This window comes from Myotis davidii, unplaced genomic scaffold (genome assembly GCF_000327345.1).
Source record: "Myotis davidii unplaced genomic scaffold, ASM32734v1 scaffold77, whole genome shotgun sequence".
NCBI classification, from domain to species: domain Eukaryota; kingdom Metazoa; phylum Chordata; class Mammalia; order Chiroptera; family Vespertilionidae; genus Myotis; species Myotis davidii.
Window position 1 is genome coordinate 2,485,306 of NW_006289713.1, and position 16,430 is coordinate 2,501,735.

Here is a 16,430-nt window from a genome sequence, read left to right on the forward strand (position 1 = left end):
GGCTCGGGGCGCCGCGCCTCCCTGCCCTCGGCGCATTCATCCGCTTTGGCCCCGGCCCCGCCAGCCCTGGCACTCCTCCCACCACCCCGGCGGCACGCGGGGCAACCTGCATCCCGTCCCGGGTCCCGGGGTCCGCTGACGGCCCCTGGGCCTCCCCCGGTGCTCCGAGGGCAGCCGCGCGACCTCTGCGCCCGGCGCTTGGATTCGGCCCCGCGGATTCTGGAGTGGGCGGTTGTCAATAAATGCCTGTGGCTTTTGCTATCAACTCTTTCTCGGCCCGGTTGTCTGCTGTCTAGTTTGCCGAGGAGGGAAGTTCCCTAAAGTTAGGAGCGGGGCTTGTTTGGAGTCTGGTGCTGCTTCCTTTCTTTCTGATGGAGAACTTGGGTCACATCGATCACCCATCAGCCAGGTAGGCCGGCCCGCAGGGGAGCAGTCGCGAAGCACCTTGCCAGGGTTTCCAGCGGCCTGCACCAGGGCTTGCAGAGGCCTCCTGCGGGGTCCGGGGAACAGAAACCTTAGGATGCGGGCCCCTCCCAGCTGAGCGCTTCACTCAAGTCATCTTGGAGCTGCCAGCCTGGTGGGGAGGGAGCTGAGATCAGAGCGTCCACTCTGAATCTCCCAAGTGACTGAATAATGCAGCTCTTGAGCGAAGTCAGCCAGGTGGGGAGCGGGCCCAGAGAAGCGGCTCTGTGGCTGGAAGAGCTGCCGAGGAAGTGGAGCTTTCACTCCGAGGGGTGGGGCGGAGGTGCACCCAGGCTGGTAGGAGGCCCTAGTTGCAAACAAAGGTAGCTGACTTGGGAGGCTCTTGATACAAAGTGGCCGCTGCAACTGCTGGGTGAGTGTGTGACTGCTCCTCACCCAGGGAGGTGGCCGATCCCAGAAAGCCTTCCCTTCCTTTCCCCCGCCCCATGCCAGGCAGCACAGGGAGCCCTGCAGACTTTTTCATGCTGCTGGTGACATTTTGACAGGGGTAGCTTCCGAACAGCACTTGTCTCTTGTAAGCACATACCAGTGGGTGTTTGAAGGTGTGTTGTGTCTTTCAGTCCATCACTGAGAGAACTGTGAGGCTTCTCATTTTAGAAACCCTTCCCTAGGTTTCAGAGGTGTCCCCATGGCACTGACACTCAGCCAGCCCTGGGCCACAGTGTTTCCAGCCTCTTGGTCTGCACAAAACTGTATTTTTTCTTTTTTTACCCAAGTACATCGTTTCTTAAAATGTGGTTTCCAGAATACAGAACTACACAGGATTGTTGTGCAACATCTCTTATAAAGCCCCTCCCCGCTGCTTTTCTTAGCATAATCTCACCCCTCTCCTATTTCTAGGGCTGGTCCTACAGGGGCCTCTTCTACAGCTTGTGCCTTAAAAAGACCTACTCCCTGGCTCTCCCTGCTGGCTTGTGTCCCTAGCTGTTCTGTCTCTACTTCTTACTTTCCTGAAGTTTCTGGGCCGGTGTTTTGAAGGCATGTATACAGATGAGCAAAGAAGATTTAAAGGCTCCGCCTTTCCTTTTAAAAACCTTGCTGGTGGTTTGGTTATTTCCCTCTACAGCTACCTGACTAAGTAGTTTCCTTTCTCAAAATAGGTTTTCTGGTGGTGAGAGCGGCCCTGTATGGGACAGGTACCCCTGTTCCAGCACCCAGACAGAAGGAGGGGTTATAGGCTTTCGAGCAGGAGCCCCTCAGGGGAGCTTGTGGGAGAGCTCCCAGGCACTCCCCAGGGGCCCCAGAGGAAGCTGGTTTTCTGTCACACTCAAGGGACATCCTGGGCAGTGAGCCACATCCGGAAACAGAAACTGCGTGGCTGTTTCTAACCCTCTGATGGACCCTCCCCTGAGGGCCTGTGTTGGGGGCAGGGTTTAGCCCAGGCTACCTCTGGCCTTTTACCTCTTCTTCATCCCCTCTAGTTAGTGCTGTCACATCTGTCCCTGCATCTGAGCATCCCCACATACAATTTGTTACTGAACAGAGGTCATAGAAAAGTTTTAAAGTTCATTTTTTAAAAATAATTTTATTGATTTTTTACAGAGAGGAAGGGAGAGGGATAGAGAGTTAGAAACATCGATGGGAGAGAAACATCGATCAGCTGCCTCCTGCACACCCCTTACTGGGGATGTACCTGCAACCAAGGTACATGCCCATGACCGGAATGGAACCTGGGACCCTTCAGTCCCCAGGCCGACGCTCTATCTAGTGAGCCAAACCAGCTAGGGCTTAAAGTTCATTTTTAAGAGGAACTGTAGGGAATGATAATAGATGTTTTCTGAGTATTCCCTGTATGCCACAGCCCTGTGAGGCAAGTACTGCCACTATTCCTTCTGTACAAGGAAAGCGAGGTAGGCTGAATAAAGGTCCCATTCTCACAGCAAAGACAGGGTTTGAGCTCAGGCAGCCAGGCCCACCCTGCCTCTTAGCCGCTTTCCTCCCACCACCTTCAGGGCCCCTCTCCACCTTCCGCTTTTGCAGCAGTGACTGCAGACCCTAAGACCACTGAGCCTTCACAGCCCTCTGCCAGCGGCGCCCAGGCCAATGAGCTGGCTTGTCTGGGTGGGGGTCCCAGAGGCTCCAGGAGTTTCAGTCACTCCCTACTTGGCTGCCTGAGAACACAGGCCTCAGACAAGGCGCATGGGCTCAGAGGCGGCTCAGGGTCTGTGTGGGTGAGCCCAGTGAGGTGGGTCAGCACATGAGCCATTGAGTGACCACCCAGAAAAGGCTTTGGAAGTCAGCCTCCCTACTCAGGACAGTTCTTGGTGCCTGGGGCTCGGCCTGCCTGCCTTCCTGGGTCTCTGAAACATTGGCCTGTCCTGGTGTACCTGCATTTGCAGAAGGCCAGGGTGGGAGTGAGGCACCTGAGTGGTGCTGCTGTAGCCTGGAGTCCCTGCACTGGCCGTCAGGCTTTTGCAGCTGTGCCTGCGGGTTTGCCATGAGAACGGGCCCCTTCAGCTAAGAAGCTGCCCAGCACCAGTCTCTTGGGCAGACACAGGCAGGAGCCTCCTGCAGGAGAGGTGAGCACTGGTAGTCTGCTCTAGTCCTCAGCACACCACGTTGATGATGCTGGAAACTAGGCCATGCGCTGAGCTACTGTGTGGACACCTAGTTCTGCCTCTAGCTCCTCGGGGACTGTGAAAGGAGACAAGCAGTGCTGCAGGGCTGGGCGAGTCCAGGGTCAGGCAGGGGTCCAGGTGTGCCTTCTCACGACTCCCAAAGTTCCCCTGCCTCCTACTGGAGGACAGTGGGGTACCCTTCACCTTGACCTCTGTGTCTCATCGGAGACCTGCTCCTCCGGAGGCCTGCACTGGACCCTGCATTCTGCCAGTGTTGAGGGTTACGGCTCATCCCCATATGTGTCCTTTGTCTTATGTCCTTTCCTTCTGCATGTGTTTTTTACAGCTTTATTGAGAGACAATTCCCTTATTAAAGTGTACAATTCAGTGGCCCATAGTATATGCACAGCATTGAGTAACCATTACCACACTCAATATTAATACATTCTTATCATCCCCAAAAGAAACCTCATCCCCATTGGAAGTCAACCTCTATACCCACAACTCCTAACGTGCTTTCTGTCTCTGGATTTGCCTGTTCTGGACAGTTCACATAAATGAAATCATACCATGTAGTCCTGCTTTCACTGAGCATGATATTGTTTATTGTTTATTTCTTGATTTCAGAGAAGAAGGGAGAGAGATAGAAACATCAATGATGAGAGAGAATCATTGATCGACTGCCTCCTGCATGCCCTTTATTGGGGATTGAGCCCGCAACCCAGGCATGTGCCCTTGACCCTGGGACCCTTCAGTCCGCAGGCTGATGCTCTATCCACTGAGCCAAACTGGCTAGGGCTGGGCATGATATTTTCAAGGTTCCTCCAGTGGTCACACCTGTCAGTACACACTCCCTCTTATGCTGAGTCGTAGTACATCGCAGAGATAGACTGAGATCCCATGTCCGACACCCATCGATGGCCACGTGGTGGTTTCTACTTGGCTGTTGTCACTAGTGCTGGGTGAGCACTCGTTGGTTTTTTTCAGCTTCCCCATTGTGACCCTCGAGGCAGCACTTCCCTTCAGAGGCTGGGTGAAGTGAGAGACTGCCTGATAAATACCCCAAGACTGGTGAGGAACAGCCCTGGCATCCTCACTGGAGCATCAGGGCTGGGTGCATAACATCTCCTTTGCATGCCTGCTGTGATGCATGGTGAGCCCTCACTGGGTCCAGGACATGACCAGTGGGCCCACCTCCTTATTCTGCAGGACAGTGGTCACCAGGAACGCTGCACTCTAGGTGTCAGGCCTGCCTGAGCCTTATCTCGTGCAGATGTTAATGTGAGAGGTGACCAGTCAGGTGGTGGCAGTACTAGAGGCCAGCCTGTAGGAGGCGGGCCTCGGGTTGGGCAAAGGAGGGACTGTGGATCTCCCTTGGCTGCCTTTTTCTGAGAAGGAAGTGAGAGTATGATGGCAAAGGGAACTCTGACCCCTTAGCTTAGCTGAGTCCTCTGTATACTCAGAAACATTTTCGCATCCCTTTGTCCCGTACAGCTCCTGTCCCCACCATGGCCCAGCCTGTTCGACTTACACAGGTGGGAGTAGAGGGGTGCCCGCCCTGGTTTCCTGTAGTCTGCAGAGTTACCACCTTTCTCGTGTGTCTGGGCTCAGTCCCTGTGATGGGACTGAGCACATGCTCTTCTGGGCTGTGGAGGCTCCATTTCAGTGTCGGTTCTTGATCCTATGTTGCAGCTAAGTGGTCCCCACAGCACTTCCTACGAAGCTGGACTGAGTGGTCCTATGATCAAGCGCCTTCTCCCTCTCACCCCTCTGACCAGCTTTTTCTCTAAAGAGCAGCACCCTCCTCTGCAGTGTTGGGGGTGGTTGTAAATTCCAGTTGAGGGGTGCATGGGTAGGAGGGCTCTCTGCACATGCAGCCTACACAGGACGGGGCATCTCCAGGGACAGCGCCAAGAGCTCAGGGCTGAAGGAGCCTCAGGTGCCCACATGTATGCCCAGGGCCAGGAGTATCACTGCTGGACTGTCAGGAGCCTGAGCACAGTTCCTCCTGTCATTGTTCCTCCATTCAGGCCTCTCAGGAGAGCCCTTCCTGCCCAGAAGGTGGCACTGTCCCGAGGCTGGTGATGCTCATCTGTCAGCCCATCCCCATCAATGGCCCTTCCCCATCAATGAGTCCTTTGATTTCCTCTCCCACCCTTGTTAGTGATTTCACTCCCCAGAGCTTAGTGAGTGAGGGTCTCCAAGGTCCCCTGGACTGTCCCCATGTTTTCTGAGCCCCCTGAGGTATCACCATGTGGCAGTGAGATGGGCAGGCTGAGCTCAGGCCTCCTACTGTAGCCAGAGCTCCTGCTGGGACCAGGGCCATGGGCCAGCACGGGTCCTAGAGAGCCACAGCTGCCGCTCTACCCAGTTCCAGGATACAGCAGAGGGTCCCAAGAGCCCATGGCGGGAAGGGATCTGGGGTCATCTTTGAACCAAATGGTACCCATCCAGCCAGTGGGACTCAGGCTCAGAAATACTGTCTCCAGAAATGCACAGTTAACAATGGTGAGTTACCCTACGTATGCTGGAGCAATCTGGCCTGTGACCTCAGGCCCATGTCCTCTACCCCTGCAGGTTCTGCGGGGAGTGCCTCCAGCCATGCCTACAGGTACCATCCCCCCTGTGCCCGCTGTGCCGCCTGCCCTTCGACCCCAAGAAGGTGGACAAGGCCACCCACGTGGAGAAGCAGCTCTCGTCCTACAAGGCACCCTGCCGGGGCTGTAGCAAGAAGGTACCCACCCCCGGGTGCCCTCGGGGCCAGGAGCGTGCTTGGGGCCTGGTTTCGCCCTCCAGCAGAGGAGCTGGGCTCTTCTCTTTCCTGTTGAGGACCCTGTAGCTCTGCTCGGCCCCTCCCTCACGGCACCGAGCACTTCAGGTGGCTCTGCCTCTGGTCCCGCATTGCATCCCCCAACTCCACTCTCTGGCCTGGGCTCTGGGTTGCTTGTGTGCCTTGTGGCCGATGCAGGGACATGGGCGGAGCTGAAACCCACCCGACACAGCCTTGACACTCCGGTGATCCGCTGCTCGGGGCATTGATGTGAGGGAGAGGCGGGCAGCTTGGGGCCACGGGCTGAAGGGAGCACATTGCTCTGTGGCCTCTGTCACCTACATCACCTGCCTTAGGCATCCTGCCCCTAGATCCCATCCTACCACCTTCCTCACACCCACCACTCCCCCAGGGCTGGGAGGCCCTGCCTCCGGGTGGATGGAATCGGAACTGATTTTGATTTTACATTTTCAGACTTAGCCATCTCTCTGGTGAACAAGTTCAACCAACTTAGCACAATGGAAAGCTGCCACTGGTTGCTTTGCCTTAAAGGTCAAAGGTCTGAACTTTGGGGCTGACCTGAGAACCTCCAGGAGGGGGTGTTGGGGCTTCCTTCAAGTTCACATAGTCCCTTCCCCGCTTCTCCCCTTGATCCTCATATAGTTTCACATGTGAAGTGGCTCTCCCCTTCACTCCATGCCCCCAACCCTGGGCAGAGCTGGTATCAGAAGGCTATTCTGTTACCCAGACACCTGGCTCAGACCTTGGTCCTGGGGATAGTGCCCTGTGCTCATGGAGGCAGTTGTCCTGCCCGCACCCTCTCTTGCTGTTTCCTCCGTTCTGTGAACTAGTCCTCTGTTTGTGAAATGTTTACCCTCCAGCCTCTTGGTGTTGGCCACATGGCAGGAAGGTGGTGTCCACTCCCAGGGAGGTTGACCAGAGTTCCTCAGCGTTGCCCTACCCCGGCCCTGCTCTGAGCTGGGACCCCTCCTCCCCAACACCCTGCCAGAGTTTGTGACTCAGGCAGCCAAGGAGGGGGTCAAGCTGGGTTTGGTTTGGTACCTTTTGGTAAGGAGTTTTGTCAGCTGTTCGGCTGTCTAAAAGAATTTAGCTCATTGGTTCCTGTTACGAGGGGCATTTTTCTTGAATGAAGGTACTTCCCATTCCCCCAGGGGCTTTGCGCTTCTGCAGCTCCCCAGGGACCCCAGCTTGGGGTGCTCCCATCCAGGGGCTGAGGGCCATGTCAGCCTCCTGCCAAGCTGCAGTTAACGCAGTGTACACCTGCCGCTGGACATAGCTCAGAGGCATGTCCTGGGGTCTCGAGTCTGTCTCCTTCCCTTGCCTTTTTTTCTCCAGCAAGGACACTGGGCCCCTAAGAGAGGCCCCAGAATCTTGTTTGTTACACCGCTGGGCTGTGAACACCAGGAGCAGGACCAGCCTGCTTGCTGGTGGTTCTCTGGTCCAACGGAGCCAGAGGCTGCCCTCTCCCCACCCCCCGACTGCCTGACCCTTGCCCTGCCTCTCTTCCTAGGTGACACTGGCCAAGATGAGGGTGCACGTTTCCTCATGCATGAAGGTCCAGGAGCAGATGGCCAACTGTCCCAAGTTTGTCCCTGTGGTGCCCACATCCCAGCCCATTCCCAGGTAGGCCACCCCACCAGGGACACTCAGAGTCCCTGTGGGTTGTGGGAGCAGTTCCTGGTCTGCACCACTAGGTGGAAGCAGTGCTGCTCCACCCCGAGGAAGTGGAAGGGGCTCTGCATCACCTCCCAGCAGGGGTGTGCTGTCCCCAGAAAAGCAGGGTCTGGATAGATGATTCATCTCAGGGCAGGTGGCCTGTCCTCGCCCCACTTGCCCAGCCATGTTGGGAAGGAGAGGGACAGGAGTGTATGAGGCAGCAAGAGGTTACGGAGCAGTTGCAGTGGGGTGTGCTGAGGAGCAGGACAGAGGGCCCCACGGTGGCCAGGGTCCTCAGTACTTAGGCTGAGCCTCCTTCCTGCCTGCTGCCAGAGGAGGGGAGGGCACACCTGTCCTGGGGCAGGTGGGGCTGGGCTGCAAGAAGGTCGGTAGTGCACAGTCAGGCTACCACTTACCCCTCCCCTCCCCACCCCAGTGCCGTCCCTAACAGATCAACCTTCACCTGCCCTTACTGTGGCGCCCGCAACCTGGACCAGCAGGAGCTGGTGAAGCACTGTGTGGACAACCACCGCAGCGATCCCAACCGTGTGGTGAGCGCCCGCTGCCAGCTACCCGGGTGCCTGAGCCCCACTGTCCACCCACAGTGCCCTCCTGGGACCCCAGGGCGGGGGCTCGCTTCTCACTACTGCTCAGCTTCACCCCAGTGTCCTCGGTTCCAGGTGTGCCCCATCTGCTCAGCGATGCCCTGGGGTGACCCTAGCTACAAGAGTGCCAACTTCTTGCAGCACCTGCTCCACCGGCACAAGTTCTCCTACGACACTTTTGTGGTGCGTGTCCTCCCCCTCCCCAACCCTTAACCAGCCTCAGGTCCATAATTCAAAGGGAGCCGAACACACAAAGGCCTCCCCAGATTTTTTTAAAATATATTTTTATTGATTTCAAAGAGGAAGGGAGAGGAGAGAGAGAGATAGAAACATCAATGATGAGAGAGAATCATTGATCGGCTGCCTCCTGGAGGCACCATACTGAAGCCCACAACCTGGGCATGTGCCCTTGACCAGAATCAAACCTGGGACTCTTCAGTCCATAGGCCAATGCTCTATCCACTGAGCCAAACCCGCTAGGGCCCTCCCCAAATTTTTGTGGAAGCACCTACAGGTCTGGTGCTGATGGCAGCCAGGTCCAAGTGGCCACTAGAGGTCCTTGGACTCTGGATCAGCACAGAATAGTTTGAGAGGGCCCCTTGGTTGTTCAGAGCTCTCTTCACACTGGGCGGGGAGAGGGGGGACTTCTCTGGGAGAGGTGACCACAGGTACAGTGGCTGTTGCAGGGGGACTATCTCCCCAGCCCTTCCAGGACAGAGAACCGTGGAGGGTGATGGCTGGCCTGGCCTCAGGTGCTTATTGGAGAAAAGCCAAAGGGACTTTACCATCTTGAAAATCTCATCTGCTCTGGTCGGAACCCTGCCTGCTCCAGGCCTGCACCTCCTCAGGCTCTTCCTCCTGCTCAGCCCCTCCCCACCCGGCCATGTTGTCCTGTCCCTGCCAGCCTGCAGCCTCCAGGTTCCTGCTGTATGGGATAATGACTCATGCTCCTGTCTGCCCCCAGGGTCCCTGTGGTTGGAGGCGTGGAGCTCTCTGGCTTCTCTGCTCCTCACAACCCTCGTTTTCACATCTGAGGCAAAAGGACAGCTCTTTCTCCAAGTGTCTGCCCCTCCCACAGGCCCGCTGGGCAAGGGGTCTGTTGGACAAGGTGTCCGCTGGACAGCTGCAGGGGCCCTCAATGTGGAGAACTTGGGAGATGCCAGACATGTGGCAGCACTTTAACCTCCAACAGAGCTTTCTCCACGTGGCAGCAGTGACCCTATGACTGCAGGGGCCTCATTCTTGGCCTGAGTCGTGCTGCAGGGAGGTGGGGAGAATGGAGGTGGTACTGCTGGTCTGTTCTGGTGACTGTCCTGAGAAGTCGCTAGCACAGCTGGGCCCTCATGTCTGGGCCCTTGAGTCCCCCAGCCCATCTCCACTTCCTGTCTTCCAGGACTACAGCATCGATGAGGAAGCCGCCTTCCAGGCTGCCCTGGCCCTGTCTCTCTCCGAGAACTGAAGGCGCAGCCCAGCCACCAGGACCGAACCTCCCGCCTCGGGGGACAGGGCCATGCTTCTCTCTGTGGCCCAGTGCCTGCACTTGAATGCGCCTTGCGGGCCAGGTGGGACTCCATCATTTCAGAAGGAGAGGCGGTACTCGGATTGCCAGGCCGGGAGAGACCACTGTCCCCTCTCCATCAGAGGATGGTTGCCTGTGCTCCTGATCAAGCGTGGCTGGTTTCTTCGGTGCTTCAGGCCAAGCAGGCAGCCCTCTCAGGGCCGGCCTGTTGGGACTGAGAGCAGTCAGCTATCTGCCTCTCTCAAAGCCATGGTGTCCTCCCCATGCGGAGGGGGAGCCCCAGCGACGCCCGGCCGGCCGCCGGCGTCTGGCAGCACTTCCCCTGTGCACCTGGTACTGGCTTTGTGATACCTAGAAATTCTGGCATTTTTCTATATTATCCAGTGTGATAACCTTTTCACATTTTATAGAGCAAAGTCAAAGCAGTTTCTCTTCATATTGCAATATCTGTGTTTGACTAGGAACAATAGTATTTTTATGGAGCATTTACAAAATTATATTTTTTAAAAAAAAGTCAAAAACAAACTGTTGTGGGATCAAGCTGGGGAGGGAAGGAGAGAGGGAGCAAATGCTGGGGCCAGAATGAACCCTGGAGTTTCACTTGTGCACACGGGGTGGAGGTGGCCACGCCCCAGGCCAGCTCAGTGTTTTTGAGGGTTCCTGTGGTTGGTTTGTCATTTCCCTTTGATAGTGACTTGGAAGAAATCTCAATTCCTTGGCCACTTGCAGTGGCTGCTGGGCTGTTCTGGGGCCTCCTCCTGCCCAGGGTCCGGGCCTCAGCCCCGCTGACCACATCCTGCCTTAGGCAGGGCCACCCCCAGTGGTGGTAGAGCTTGCGGGGGCAGGGCTGTGCAATGGTGGACTGGGCCAGAAAATGCTTGTCAGTACCCTTGTTTGGTTCATGGCATAAATTATTGCTATCCTTTAAAAAAAATAAAATGTTTGAAAGCATCGGTAGCAGCAGGATGGGTTCATTCTGCAAATAGTGAAAGCCCAGGGCTGGTGTGGAGTCACCACAGCCTTCCTTTGCGAGTGGTTTCTGTCCCCAGGCAGCTCCAACTCAGAGTGACGCTGGCTTCAGGGTCACCCGTGAGCACATGGTGGCCAGGGGGAGCACTGTGGTCAACCGTCCTGCCCGCCAATGCTCTCAGGCCCCGCTGGCCTTGCCGCCAGCGGTCACTGGGAAGACCAGGGCCTCCCACTCCTCCCACGAACACCATGCTTCCTTAGTGCGCTGGAGGCTTCGCAACTGGGACCCTCGTCCCCCGGCCTGTTTCTGCCTCTCAGAGCAAATTCTTGAATTGCATCTGGTCCCTTGTGACAAACCCAGGCAGAGGTTTGCTGGGTGTTGGTGGCTTTCACCTCCTTGGTCCTAAGACAGGGTTTGCTGAGGCCAGTGGACTGGCCGGGTGTCTCCCCAGGCTCCCTAGTCAGAGCTGGTCTGAATGGGGCCTGTTCTGGGCCCAGAGGTGGGGTAGTCGTCAGGATGTCGTTGGGGTGAAGCCCCACAGTCCTGCAGTCCCCATGTGGCAGCCACACTGCTACTGGCCTTTGGCACTCTGCAACCCACCCCCTAGTCTGCCTGGTGCCCCCCGAGTGTGACCTTAGCTCCCAAGCCTCACTCGGCCACTGAATGGCTGTGAGGAGCCATTTAGACATTGGCACCCCACCTTCCTCCACTGAAACATCCACCTAGCGGGGTGCTCCATGGCCACCATCAGTGACACAGCCCCTGCTGTTCTCCAAGTCACCGTGGGCCTTTCAAAGCCGCAAGAATCACCTGCCGGCCAGTATCCTGATGGCTGGTCACCTGAGCCCTGTGCCTGCCTCACTCCGTTTGTCATCAGATAGCTTACCTGACGGGGCTGTGTTCTGGACCATTCCTCTACTGAGGCGGGGGTCCCCTGAGCTGTGGCAGAGCAGCGCAAGCGGAAGTTTCCACAAGTGGTCCTAGAGGGGAGTGGGACTTGGTCTGAAGTTACCCGTTTAGAAGCAGTCGACCTTGGACACCTTTAAGGAGCCACTGGCCCCACTCCAACTTTTGACCCCACTGGCCAAGGATGCCAGGTTCCAGGGCATAGCAGAGCCACATGCCAGCCTTCCAAAAGGAGGCCCTTGATGCAGTGCCCAGAGGAGCTGTCTGGATCCAACCTCAGCTTCCCCAGGCCCGACAGGAAAGGAAGGTGTCGAAGCAGCTGAGGTCCCTCCTGCAGGAGGCCAGGTACCCCAGTGAAGCCCTCTTGCCCAGCCCTGCCAACTGGCCCACCAGGCACACAGACCCAGGCCACATTCCCCAGCCCCGGGCCTGGGTCTGTGTGATCGGTGGGCCAGTTGGAGGTGTCCTCGGGCTCCTGAGATCTGGCCACCATCTCAGCAGGTTCTGATCTCACCATGCCCTTGCCTGCTGTCTGCCCGTTGGGGAGATGGCTGGGTGATGGGGCCATATAGCCCCCCCGGGGCACAGAGAACACATGGGGCACACAGGGCCCATGGGGTCCATGAGACACACGGGACACGTGGACCACACCACTGCTCCAAAACAGGATCGTCTGCCCAGGGAGGGGCATTAATGTGAACCCCATGTGATTGTGGACACATGTGACCTGGATCAGCAGACTCGCAGAGGGGAGTGGGGGACACCTCAGGTTGAAGCTGTGGCACCAGCAGTCTCCTCTTACTTTGGCTAAAAACTGAGGTGGAGCCAAATGTCTAAAACCCATGCAGTGGGGCCTCCCAATGAGAAGGGGGGGCTCAGACCACAGCTGGGATGAAAGCCACACACCCAGGCCAGCCCCTCAGGGCCTTCCTCAGGTCTCACCACAAATCCACAGGCAGCCAGAGCCCCCACACAGCCGCATCCCAGGTTTCCTGCTGCCCAGCGTGTGGCCTGATTCAGGCTCCCATTGCTTTGTCTCCTCCACCCTGACAATCCCGGCAGCTTTTCTCTTCAGCACAAAGCCAAACAGTCCTTACGTTCAGGGCCCCCTTATGCCTATGCCCTGGAGTGTCCCCGGCGGGAGGTGTCAGCCCCTGCCTTTCATGTTAGGCACACCCTAGAAAGGGCCTCTGGGTCCCCTGCTAGGATGGGGACAGGCAACCAGCCGCCAAAGGCAGGACACCCAGGGCACGGAGCCTGTGGCCCAGGCTGGGCTCCCATCACTAGCCCAGAGCTCCTGAGATCTGGCCACCAGCTCTGGGCACTGACGGGCAGCAGGGCGGACATACAGGGTACGCCTGGGCACAGCCACACAGGTCCACTGCGGAGCAGCTCCTGGTGGGCTTGGCTCAGCCTGGGTTGTGGGATTCCAGGCCAGCCTTTTCATGAAATACAAGTGTATACAGAGGCCTGGCACCAAGGAACTAACAAGCGGGGCTACCTGCTTCATATCATCAGAGGCCCAGCACACCTGCCACCAGAGCTGTAGCCTCCCCAATCCCTTGGGGGCCATCTTGATTTAGGTTCACACACCCAGGGTGACAGGCGGAAGTCACTGTTCCCGTTTCCGGAGTGAAGAGGTTCTGAGAACCTGTCACAGAGGCAAAGGGCCTGCCATGGACTCTTCCTACCGGTGCATCTTGACAAGTCCTGAGACACCTCTGCCCCACCCAGGGTCTGGTGCAGGGAGGGCACTGCGTCATGACCCAGCTGCAGTCAGCCCGCTCACGGGGCAGGGCCTTACACTCCAGGGCTGAGGGGCCCGAGGTGCCCTTGCACCATCAGCCTCAGGACCGAATCTCTGGCAGCCAGAAGCAAGGAGCGGAGGCTGGCCTCCCAGCCAGAGCCTGGGTCTCAGCCAAGGAGAAGGACAGGCGACCGGGTGGGAACAAGGTGGGCTGAAACAGGCGTTTCCTCTGAGTGCGGCCCTCACAGCCTCAGGTTCGGCCAGCTGCTGGGCCCTGCCTGGTGTGGGCTCCTCTCCAACTGAGGAGCGGAAGAGGCAGGAGCTGGCAGACTGTTTCGTGGACCTGTGCGACCCGCAGGAGTCTGCTATCAAACCTGTGGAAGCACCTGGAGAGGAAGGGTGGGTGGGCTCACGAACAGGCTGCTGGGAAGTGCGAACAGCATCAATGAGGTATTTTTCTAGAAACTCTGAGACATTTGGTGCATGGGTTTGTGGGGCTGTGGTTTGTTCTACTTGATGAGGCCCTCGTAGCAAATTGCAAATCGCAGAGAGCAAGGCTGCTGTCTGGGTGAGTGTCCTGAGGCGGCTGTAACAAAAACCACAACTGGGCTTCCACCACGGGAATGGACCTCCCATTGCTCAGGAGGCCAGAGGTCCAGGTATCGGCAGGGCTGGTTCCTTCTGAGGGCTGAGGGGGAGCACCCATTCTGTTCCTGCTCTCAGCTCTCCAGCTCCAGCAGCCTCCAGGAGCCTTGGCTCACAGGGGCATCACTGAGCTGTCAGCTCCAAGTGGCATCCTCCCTGTGCCCTCGCCATCTGCCCATTTCCCCTTTATCAGAACACAAGTTATCACACTGGGGCCGCCCTAATGACCTCATCTTGACTACACTCACAAAGACCCCATATTCAAATAAGACCACAACCACGGGTGCTGGGGTTGGTACTCCAACGTGTTTTGGGGACAAATGCTTCAACTCCTAATGAAGTCTGCCAGTTCACTGTCAGCACACACTGAGTAGGCAAAGTGGGGAAGAACTGGGCGTGAGCTCCAGCTTGGTGCCCTGACCCAGCCCGGGGACAGAGCCGCTGGGGTCTGCTGAACGTGGGGGCCAGCATGTCAGATCCTGCAGTCAGTGGCTTCTAGAGAGCCTGCCCGAGGCCTGGCCGGGTGTTGACAGGATCCCCAGGCCCTGGAGGTGCATTCTGGGGTCCTCGACATGCTCTGGCTGGCAGGGCTGAGCTCCTTGGCTGGAAGCCGCTGCGGAGGTTAGAGCCAGCCAAGACGCCTCTCCAGCAACCCTCGAGGACAGGGCAGGCCTTGCCGCTCTCTGTGTCCTGGTGGCTGGGTGAGCGAGAGAAGCACAGCACACTGACTGAGTGAACTCGAGACCACGTGTGCCGAGGTTCGGACACTTCACTGAGGGAGGATCAGCAAATGGGACTGTCCTGTCCAGTCCATCACTATGAGAGAGAGCCACCCAACACATGGCCTTTGAGTCTCTATGATAACCTGCTGGGGACGACTGCAGAGAGGATTCAGTGGGGTGAGGAGCTGGAAACTGAGCTGTGGACCCAACAGACCCCTCCATTCAAGGCCAGGGCTCATCTGCTGATGCCAGACCTCTGTATCACATGAAAACAGTTCCTGCAACCTCACACATGTACACACGTATACAAAATATTATATGTGTGCATGTCCAGGAGGCAGGTCTGCATACGTGCACATACCAGCATGCACACATACTGACACATGTGCACACAGCCTATTCCTGTCCAGTCACCACTCAGTTCTCACCTTTCCTGCCCCAGCCCCCAGGACCCTCTTCATTATCCAACATCACAAGCCCTATGGTGTCTAGGCCTCCATTGCCTGCCTTCTGAGCAGTGTGTGGAGGGACAATGTTGCCTCTCATACCCAGTATCACATAGGCTATGTCCACCGAACCTCTATTTAAGAACCAGTACCACCTCTAATAATCATGTCCCAATGGAATGAGCAGCTCTAAGCAGTAGTGAGTTTCCCTTCACTGAGGGTGACCAAGCACACACTGGCCACCTCTGACCAGCTGTTGGGAGCTGGAGCATTGGGCCCAAGTTTCCATGTGTCCATCACATTGGGTAGCCGTGAGGTTGCCTCAAGTCAGGATTTCCCCTCCATGCCCATCCTCCCTCCATAAAAGCTCCACACACTGATACTGGGGGCCACGGTCACAGTGGCTGGTGCCCCCAGTGCAAGGGCCATCTGCTCAGGGCCTGGGACAGATGAGCCCCAGCTTCAAGACCTGGTTCTGAGCACTATTCCAAGAGTCCTGGTGCCAGGCTCACCCCTGGGCCTGGGACCTTCACACACGAGTCTGCAGTAGAGAGCACAAATGGGCTCACACCTCTAACCCTCAGGGACATGCTAGCATGTCTGGGGCCATGCTATTTGGGGACTCGATGCTTTCCATCTCGTCCAACAAGCATTATTGAACCTCCACTGTGGACCTGAGCAAATGCAGGTGCTGCAAAGTAACAAGGGCTGGCTCCCACCTGGCCCAGGGGGGTGGGGTTCCCACACTGCCAGCGACGGGAGGGACAGCAGCCTGGATCCTGGAAGCTGACATCCCCAGGTGCCCATGGAGACTGCTGTGGTTTTCGAAGGAAAGGTGACCTCGGTTCCCTGCCAAGCCTGCCCTGGGTGAGAGAGGGGGTGGTAAGAAGTGTATTTCCCACTGTAGGGCGAGATGTGAGGCTTCCCTGCCAGGCACAGCAGCCCTCTGAGGACAGAAGGACACAGAGCAGAACAGATGGGGACCCCCCCTCCCTGGGCTGCACGGGTAGGGAAGGCAAATGCTGAGGTTTTCTTCTGTTGGTACCACTTGGGTCCCCACAGCCAAAAGTCAGTCTGTGCCAACAAAGGAGGCAGTTCTGAGATGTTAGTAGGGATTGGAGACTTCCCTCTGGGCCCTTTGTTATGGCCTCCCCAGGAAGGAGTCAACGGCCCTTAACCCAAAGGTGCTCCAAGGACCCTCGGGTCCCTGGTGCCTTTCCAAGATGAGATCAGCAGATTCTCCACAGGAGTGCCCCAGCTTCCCTAAATAACAGAGTGTCTCCCTGGGGATTAAGAAGGTCATCTTGGCCGGTGGCCACACAATGGGTGGCTGAGTGAGGAAGGACAGTATGGGCAAGAGGCTGGCCCAGGTATCTGCTAGT

General features: G+C 57.2%; 2 protein-coding genes across 2 annotated transcripts in view; one reads left to right on the plus strand and one right to left on the minus strand.

Annotated features, from left to right (window-relative positions):
* The window catches only part of CTU2 (cytosolic thiouridylase subunit 2 homolog (S. pombe)), a 23,253-nt gene extending 8,947 nt beyond the window's left edge, over window positions 1-14,306 (minus strand). The window contains exon 1 of the mRNA XM_015562965.1: window positions 14,302-14,306. The gene's annotated coding sequence lies outside the window, so the exon portion shown is untranslated. The remainder of the gene's footprint in view (window positions 1-14,301) is intronic.
* Window positions 4,873-10,565, plus strand: RNF166 (ring finger protein 166). Its single transcript, XM_006762194.2, has 5 exons — window positions 4,873-5,775; window positions 7,343-7,455; window positions 7,925-8,039; window positions 8,169-8,276; window positions 9,487-10,565. The coding sequence occupies exons 2-5, from the start codon at window positions 7,358-7,360 to the stop codon at window positions 9,550-9,552; spliced, it is 387 nt and encodes a 128-aa protein (XP_006762257.1). The 5' UTR covers window positions 4,873-5,775; window positions 7,343-7,357; the 3' UTR covers window positions 9,553-10,565.
* Window positions 14,307-16,430: the final 2,124 nt, after the last annotated feature.